This window comes from Protobothrops mucrosquamatus, unplaced genomic scaffold (genome assembly GCF_001527695.2).
Source record: "Protobothrops mucrosquamatus isolate PMUCROS unplaced genomic scaffold, P.Mucros_1.0 scaffold948, whole genome shotgun sequence".
Taxonomy (NCBI): Eukaryota; Metazoa; Chordata; class Lepidosauria; order Squamata; family Viperidae; genus Protobothrops; species Protobothrops mucrosquamatus.
In genome coordinates this window covers 263770-273076 of record NW_015387194.1, presented here as the reverse complement: position 1 = coordinate 273076, position 9307 = coordinate 263770, and the positions used below count along the sequence as shown (strand labels likewise).

At 37.7% G+C, this 9307-nt stretch overlaps 1 protein-coding gene across 1 annotated transcript in view; it reads left to right on the top strand.

The window, feature by feature from the left end:
* Positions 1–9307, top strand: part of RAD50 (RAD50 double strand break repair protein) — a 49996-nt gene that overhangs the window by 4828 nt on the left and 35861 nt on the right. Inside the window, exons 3-9 of the mRNA XM_015819558.1 lie at positions 1400–1483; positions 2277–2428; positions 3064–3249; positions 3373–3577; positions 3995–4123; positions 4685–4850; positions 7768–7961. Coding sequence (XP_015675044.1) covers positions 1400–1483; positions 2277–2428; positions 3064–3249; positions 3373–3577; positions 3995–4123; positions 4685–4850; positions 7768–7961 — 1116 coding nt within the window. The remainder of the gene's footprint in view (positions 1–1399; positions 1484–2276; positions 2429–3063; positions 3250–3372; positions 3578–3994; positions 4124–4684; positions 4851–7767; positions 7962–9307) is intronic.

The following is a 9307-nucleotide window of genomic DNA, read 5'->3' as shown; positions in this document are numbered from 1 at the left end:
TGACTGCACAGCACACATGCATTTCTTAAGTAATTTGTACATTCATTCCAGTTTATCTACCTGCTCTATATTTGGCGGAAATTTTGAATATGTCCATGGATTTGTAGCTGTTCCATGGTATTGATGTATGTTTCTTATTTATATGTATTTTTAATAATAATAATAATAATAATAATAATAATAATAATAATAATAATAATAATAATAATAATAATAATAATAATAATAATAATAATAATAAAGTTGGAAGGGACCTTGGAGGTCATCTAGTCCAGGCCCCTGCTCAGGCAGGAAACCCTACACCATTTCGGACAAATGGCTGTCCAGTCTCTTCTTAAAAACTTCCAGTGTTGGAGCATTCACCGCTTCTGGAGGCAGGTTGTTCCACTGGTTAATTGTTCTAACTGTCAGGAAGTTTCTCCTTAGTTCCAGGCTGCTTTTCTCCTTGATTAGTTTCCATCCGTTGCTTCTTGTCCTGCCTTCAGGTGCTTTGGAGAATAGCTTGACACCCTCTTCTATGTGGCAGCCCCTGAGATATTGGAACACTGCTATCATGTCCCCCCTCGTCCTTCTCTTCATTAAACTAGACATATCTACTTCCAGCAGCCGTTCCTTATATGCTTTAGCCTCCAGTCCCCTAATCTTTGTTGCTCTTCTCTATACTCTTTCTAGAGTCTCAACATCTTTTTTACATCGTGGTGACCAAAACTGGATGCAATATTCCAAGTGTGGCCTTATCAAGGCATTGTAAAGTGGTATTAATACTTCACGTGATCTTGATTCTATCCCTCTGTTAATGCAGCCTAGCACTATGTTGGCTTTTTTGGCAGCTGCAGCACACTGCTGGCTCATATTTAAGTGATTGTCCACTAGGACTCCGAAATCTCTCTCACAGTTGCTACTATTGAGCAAGGTACCCCCTATACTGTACCTGTACATTTGGTTTCTCTTGCCTAAATGTAGAACCTTACATTTTTCACCATTTTGTACATTGACAGTGTATTTTACATTTAAGAACATGACTGTGGAAAATAGCAAGACACTTCTTTCTGTATAGGAGGATGCTTTGAAAGAACTAACTTTAAACATTTTGTTATCTCATTTGTTTAACAATATACACGAGAAGTCAGCTTGTGTCAGATACATAACATCTTGCAATTCTGTACAAATCTGTCGGTGGAAATTCTTGCTAATAGAAGTGATCAGCAAAGCTCTGTATTTGTAATTCTGAGAGCATCAGCATCATTATATGAGTAAATCATTTATATCATTTCTTAGACATATGGGAAGGTTGGAGAAAATAATAAATGAGGGAGTCTACTTTTTTAATCTGCTCATCTAAGCATAGTCATTTAGTGGCTATTAAATATATTTCTGATGCTTGTTTCCATTTCATTAGACCATCATAGAATGCCTCAAATATATTTGTACTGGGGACTTCCCACCTGGCAGCAAAGGAAATTCATTTGTCCATGATCCAAAAGTAAGTAATACAATTGCTAGTTTGTTTGTCTAGTAAACTGCAGTGTGTAGGTTACGTTGATGAGGAACTTGTAGTTCCCTATTTCAAGAAAAATGACAATTGTTATTTTCTGTGTTGTGCCTTGAGATGCAGTGTCTCTACTTGAAGAGCATGTTGAAGCATAAATGTAAACAATGGATTAAAATATTTTTCACCAGAAAAATTGCATTATAAATCCATTGGAAAAATACAAAATATTACCATAGACACAGAAATGTGAAGTCACAGCTGCCAGTTGTTCTTAGTTGGTGTTTGGCATAGTATATGTGCAGATCCAAGCAATGTGTCCTTTTGTAATTGACTGATGGAAATTTTGTCAGTGCACATACCTTTACAATTCTGTTCTCATGACAACTTCCTTAGGATTTTTTAAAAAAATTATTAGCCTTCTTTGGGATGTTTTTTTCTATAAGATTTTTTTTCCATGCTCAGATTTGCTTGCATGCAGCTGACATTAATGATTTTCTCCTCGTGCAATAAAGTATCTGCTAAGGTTTCTTGTCCTCGTGCTTCTCCTTGTATCCCTCAAATCTGTTCAAAAAGAGCCCCTCAACTCTGGAGAGGAAATAGAGGAAATTCTCTCCATCATCAATGTCCAATATCCAGAAAACAACTTTTAAATCTCTGCCTCCACTTTTATTATGAATAAATATGGTTTATTCATAATATGGTGATTTACGGGAAGAAACCGTTGGTCTTCCTGGACCTGTAAATAAGCTGAACCAATTCTTAAATGCATTTTCCATTGGGACAGGTTGCCAATGAAACAGATGTCAGAGCTCAGATAAGACTTCAATTTCATGATGTTAATGGAGAGCTTGTTGCTGTCCAGCGGTCCATGGTATGTTCTCAGAAAGGAAAGAAGACAGAATTTAAAACTCTTGAAGGAATAATTACAAGAATAAAGTGAGTGAATTATCATATTTTTTTTAATTGGATGTGATCTTGGGATTATATCAGTGCAGAAGTATACCGTAATTGTATGTCTCATAACAAAGTATAGATGTACCTTCTATTTTTACATGCCCCAAAAGAATTGTAATCTTGTACCAAGTTGCGATTGGAATCTTTTCTAAATATGTTTATTTTATTTGATGCTTCCTGTTCTTTTCTAATACATTGATTTAATTGAGCAAATAATATAACTAACAATGTATGTTTTTCTTCTGTGATATTGAAAAGAGCTGTAGTGTCCTTATATGATATATTGGAAAACAATAAATGTAAGAATAATATATAAAAAATCAAATAGTCATGAAATATATGGAATGAAACAAGGGACCATGAGTTCTAGCCCTGCCTTAGGCACGAAGCCAATGGGATGACTTTAGCCAGTTGCTCTTTCTCAGCCATAGAAAAAAAGGCAATTCTAAGCCACCGTCAAATATCTTACCAAGAAAACTGCAAGGATTTGTCCAGGCAATCACAGCTGTCAATACTGATTTGAAGTGACCAAAAAACTCCCCACAAAAAATATAAGAAAATTGTGTGTATAATGTTTAGCATTCACTTGCTGTATTTTTGTGCCTATGTTCATACAGGCATGGGGAGAAAGTCAGTCTGAGCTCCAAGTGCGCAGAAATCGACCGAGAGATGATTGCTGCCCTTGGAGTTTCTAAATCTGTAATTAATAATGTCATTTTCTGCCATCAAGAAGATTCCAACTGGCCTCTAAGTGAAGGAAAGGCCCTGAAACAGAAATTCGATGAGATCTTTTCAGCGACAAGGTAATCTATACTTGGGCCTTCTTGAGTAAGAAAGATTAATATTAATTAATAAAAGGTGTCTATAGAAGTTACAGATACAATTTTAGTTAAAAAAAATCACCCTACGTTTTTTCTTTCCAAAAGGTATATTAAGGCTTTGGAAACGCTTCGTCAGGTGCGCCTGAAGCAAGGGCAGCGAGTGAAAGAATGTCAGGTGGAGCTGAAGTACTTGAAGCAGAATAAAGAAAAAGCACAAGAGATCCAGAATCAGCTAACTGGCAGGGAAACTCAGTTAGCTGCCTCCAAAGAAAACGTCAGACATATTGAAAACCAACTGGAGCCTCTCAAGGTGATTTACTATCTGTAATACGTTGATTAAATGGATGTGTCCTCAGAGCTGGCAACTCAAAACTTTTTATTTCAGCTTGGTCGCTGATTCCAAATTGTCACCCTCGTTTAAAGGTGTGCTTAATTAATGAAACATGAAAAAGCATGAAGAGAGCAATAAGTTGAATATTTTTTTAAAAAAAACAACAAAATTGGATATTTGAAAGTTGGGTCTTAATGTCCAGATAGATGGCAAGCCTGAGCTCCATGCCCACCTTAAAAATGTGGTGATTGAAGATGGGAGAGAGCTTTCCTTGCTCCCTTCCTTAGAGCCCAAATGGCTAATTCCTTTAAGGGCTTTGTTTACAAGGTTGTTTTATCCTCCCTCCTAATTGTTACGCAGCTTCTTTACATTAAATATTTACTATTCCTTTCTCAGAACTCCTTGATGGAAATAGAACAGAATCTTGTAAAAGTAACGAGACTTGATAATGAAAGCAAAGCTCTGGAAAGTCGGAGAAAGCAGATGGAAAGGGACAATCAAGACCTGCAACAAAAAATGGAGAAGGTTTGCTTTTATTGTTTATGTTTGCATGAAGTAGAATACATAAAACTGCATTTACCAATAAAGAATATTTGTAGCTCAGGGTTGAAATGAGAGGTCCTTGGTGCTCTCTGAGCTTGGTTGTTTTCTTTCAGACATTTCATTACCCAAACTAGGTAATATCATCTGTGGTACTGCATGTGAACGCTATGCTGAGCCAATGGTAAAGGTTAGATTTTTGTTCCCAGCAGCTGTTCTGTTTATGATCAGTCATCCCTCTTGCATATGTTATTACTATTGCAATGTTTTTAGTGAGCAAATCCACCGGTAAGCGGTACGGCAACATTCAGAAGTGAGATGAGAACTAGATTAGGAAAAAGGTTAACATTTTCCCAGTCCACTGCAGTATTTGTCAGTCTTCGTGGCAACAATGCGGCCTTGTGGATTAGGTTTTTAGTTTAGTAAAGACAGTCATAATCATCTACTTCTTTATGTCATATCGTCTTTGGCCTTTGCAAGACTCCCACTCTGAAAAAGATAAATTATTTCTAAAAAAAGAAATTTTCTGCTACATTGCAATGTTAGGTTTTTCAAGGAAGTGATGAGCAACTTAGAAGGATGTATCAAAACCATCAGAAAACTGTGAGCGAAAAGGAGAAGCGGTTTACGGAGTGTCAGCGAGAACTGGAGGCAGTAAACAAAGAATGCCAAAGATTTAACAGAGAAAAATCAGAATTACTAGTTGAACAAGGTATATTTTTTGTTAACTTTTTAGTGCGCGTTAATAGTGAAATTGATACAAGTATTTTTTTATGTTATATATAACTTTTATTAAGATTTTTGCAGGAGCTGCATTGGTTACTGATCTGCTTCCGGGTGCTATTCAAGATGCTGGCTTTAAAGCCCTACATGGCTTGGCACCAGGTTGTTTGAAGGACTGCCTCTCCCCAGTTAAATCTACTTGACCCACCAGGGTGGGAGGGCAGAGCATGTTGTGGGTCCTATCTATTAGGGAATTCGGGGGGGGGGGAAGGATCTGAAAAAGAAAAAGCGATAGCTCTCTCTCTCTTTGGAATGAATACAAATCCCCTCAGAGATAAAGTTGGCCCCCAACTTGTTACTTTTTCCAGAAGACTCTTAAGATGGAGGCTGATACATAGAAAATTAAATGATTGGTGTGATTATACTTTTTGGAGTGGGTGGGAGATGGGATTATATTAGTTTTATGCTTTGCATTTTTTGTAACCCACACATAGTCACCATGTGTTAGTTGGATGACTGTATAAATTTGTTTAACAAATAAATAAACATTGATTATAGTAGAAAAATTTAATAAAAACTAAACTTAAAAAGCATAGAAGAAAGTAAAAATGCAAGAAAAAAGAGAAGAAAGAAAAATGTATAATAAAAAAGTAATATATAAAGAAGTGACTTCCAAACTTGATCACAACAAGCATAAATTTAGTGATTCTTCATCTCCTCTAAAGTTATAAACATTTATCTCTTCATCCCATCTCTTGTCTGTGAACACATCCATGAAACATAATCTTTTCAGTCCTGGTGTCATCAGAAAGTTCATAAAAGGTTGCCAGAAGTAACAATCTATCTTGTTTCAACCTTGATCAAATAAGCCAACTTTATAATCCTTCCTTTTACTTTTAAAAGTCTTAATCTTTAGTTCATTCAAATATTGTCGTAGGATTTTATTTCTTTCATTTTTCCCCCTCCCATCTCATATAGTTCTTTAACAAGCCTTCTTTGTAAATCCAGTAGGAAAAAATTATTCAAATTACTTTCTTGGTTTGTCATTTGTGTTTGCCTTTAAAATTGGAAAGCCTCAGCCAATTTCTTTTGTAAATCCAGTGGAATGTCCTTTTCTAAGTCATTCTCCTGGCCTGTCAGTTATAAATCCACTTTCAATACCATCTCTTATCTTGTCAAATAATTTGTCAAATCTCTGTCATTTCTTCTGTTACATCTTTTGCACACAGTCCATCCCAACACCAATTTAATTGACTTACTAACTTAAATTATAATTTGGTAAAGGAGGATGGCCACATAAATTGTCATTCATATTTAACATGAGTGTGGCCTCAGCAACGGGTGCTTCTCGGCTCAGCTAAAGTTACACATATCTAAATTAAAAAATAGCATCAAATACTGTATCATTTTCACTGTGACCATGTAACAGATCCTAGTCTTTTTTCCGGAATGTTCATAATTCATATAAGAAGCTTTCAGAAGAGATATGAGGGAATTGCAACAAAAAATTCAGAATCAGCCTCCTCCTCCTCCTCCTCCCTCCTCCTCCTCCTCCTCCTCCTTTACCTGACAATTATGGTGAGCTGCAATAAGAACTCGATAATAACAATTTATTTATTTACTTCTACTTACTGATATAATATATAGATTCCTCATGTAACATCTTTAAGAATGAAATGTTTATTATTGTGGCAATCAGTGCTTTGTAATGATTAATTGATTGTGTAGTTCACACCTTGAGAGGACTTGAGGAAATATGCTACCGCATATAACATATACTGTATATTCTGTAGCATATGATATATATATAATATGCTACAGTATATAAATGTCTAGTTATAAACATAGTCTGTTAAGAATAACAATCATAGCTAATATATTAAAGCTGTTACGTTGAATTTTAAGGAATGTGCGAATGGTTACATTATGAAAGATCTTTGTGTCTTCTTTCTTGACTGTCCTGTTTCCTTATCAGTTATAAAGCTATATTTTCTTTATTTGGGATCTTCTGCTTGAATATACACACACCTTGAACTATGTTGTTGTTTAAGATCTCTCTTGTCCTATGTCTCTTACTCTTCTGTTTGGTACACAAACCAGTAATTCACTGTAATATGATAGCTTTGGAATTAATAAACTACCGTGTTTCCCTGAAAATAAGACTGGGTCTTATTATTTTTTTTTCTTGCCTCCAAAAGAAGCACCAGGTCTTATTTTGGGGGAATGTCTTACCTCCAGCACCGACAGCCCCACCAGCAGGTCCACTTCTTCTGTGGCTGAAGGAGTTGCTTCATTCTGCAGCTGCATTTCGGCCTGCATTTCACAGTCAGGCCTTTCTGGAAGACCACTGTAGCCGAGTACTGAGCTGTGGATTGAATCCATAGCTCGGTCCTCGGTTGCAGAGGTCTTGCAGAACCGAGCGATGGATTGAATCCATTGCTCGGTTCTTGGCTGCAGTGGCTTTCTGGAAAGGCCTGTGACTGAGAAATGCAGGCCTGGCTGCAGAAGACGCTGGCGAGGAGAGGCCTGGCTGCAAGGTAAGCGGGTGCAGGGCACATGGGGCAGCTCCACACACCCCACTCCCATTCTAGCTTGATTTTTAGGTGTGTGCCTCACCCCAAAACTAAGGCTTATTTTGGGGGTAGGGCTTATATTAGGCCCCCCCCCAAAATCAAGCTATGGTTTATTTTTGGGGTAGACTTTACTTTCGGGGAAACACGGTATTATTTGGACTTTCCAATTGATGGTGTTTTCCACCACAGAATTAATTTTACTTGATGATTACACAACTAATGGTTTTTTTTTCTATTTATATGTAGATAACAATTTACCGTTTCTTTAATCTGATCAACAGTCCTGTAAAACCTTGAATACATATATGTTTAAACTCTGTCTTTTCTACGAAGGTCGTCTTCAGTTACAAGCAGATCGTTACCAGCAGCATATTAGAACCCGAGATTCGTTAATTCAGTCTTTGGCAGCTCAGTTGGAATTGGAAGGATTTGAAAGAACACCTTTGAATGAGAGACAAATCAATAGTTTTCAGAGGCTGGTAAAAGAGAGACAGGACAAAGATATAGAAACTGCTAATAATTTAATGGTAAATATTTGAATTTGTACATTTTTAAAGGTCTAAAATAGAAAGATCTCTGTATTCAAAGTTGCAGTGAGATTAGGATGTAAATCAGTGGTTCTCAACCTTTTTAATGCCGCGACCCCAACCGGTTGTAAGTCGAGGACTAAACCGGTCGTAAGTCGAGGACTAAACCGGTCATAAGTCGAGGACTAAACCGGTCGTAAGTCAAGGACTACCCAACCGGTCGTAAGTCGAGGACTTTCCCTGCCTGGGAGCGCCACGCATGCGTGGTTCCGCCCCCTGTGCCGGCCGAGGCGTAGCTGGCAAGCGGCAGAGACGGAGCAGGCTGACCACCAGCTGGCCCAGCCCAAGGGAGGTAAGGCACCCACCAGAAAAGGGGGAAAAATGGCAGACAAAAAAAATGGCGGACAGCCTTGCTTGGCGACCCCCATGAAATGGTCGATCGACCCCAAATGGGGTCCTGACCCACAGGTTGAGAACCACTGATGTAAATAAAAGCGTATTTCTTTAAAGTGCACTTAAATAGTAGGTTGTAGGAAAATTCACATCAGTCAGTGATAGTGTATACCCTTTTCTTTTTGGTTATAACTGAAGAAAAGTGAACTTGATGGTAGGAAGCAGTGCTTTTTTTGTAAAAAAGAAAAAGAAAAAGAAAAAGGTGCCAGAACTCACACGTTATACAACCCGCCTTGCCTACCCTACAAGGTTCCATCCAAAAAAGGTGCCGGAACTCCGTTCTGGACGTTCTATGACAAAAAAAAGCCCTGGTAGGAAGTAGGGATGGCATTATATTTGGCAGAGATAAGGAAAAATAACCAGTAAGAACAAAGTCTTGGGTTTTGCTTTTTTGCTTTTTTTTTTTTTTTTGGCTTCACTTCAATATATTTCTGTGGTAGCAAAATATCGCAGGCATCATTTTTGAATAAAAATACAGGTACTCCTCAACTTACAACATTCGTTTAGCAACCTTTCCAAGTTACAACGGCATTGAAAAAAGTGACTTATGATCAAGTGATCAAAATTCAGACTCTTGGCAACTAACTTGTTTTTATGATGCCTGCCGTGTCTCAGGGTCATGTTATCATGGAATTGGGTATGTCTAGTCTAATGAAGAGAAGGATGAGGGGGGGACATGATAGCAGTGTTCCAATATCTCAGGGGCTGCCACAAAGAAGAGGGAGTCAAGCTATTCCCCAAAGCACCTGAAGGCAGGACAAGAAGCAACGGATGGAAACTAACCAAAGAGAGAAGCAACCTAGAACTAAGGAGAAATTTCCTGATAGTCAGAACAATTAACCAATGGAACAACCTGCCTCCAGAAGCTGTGAATGCTCCAACACTGGAAGTTT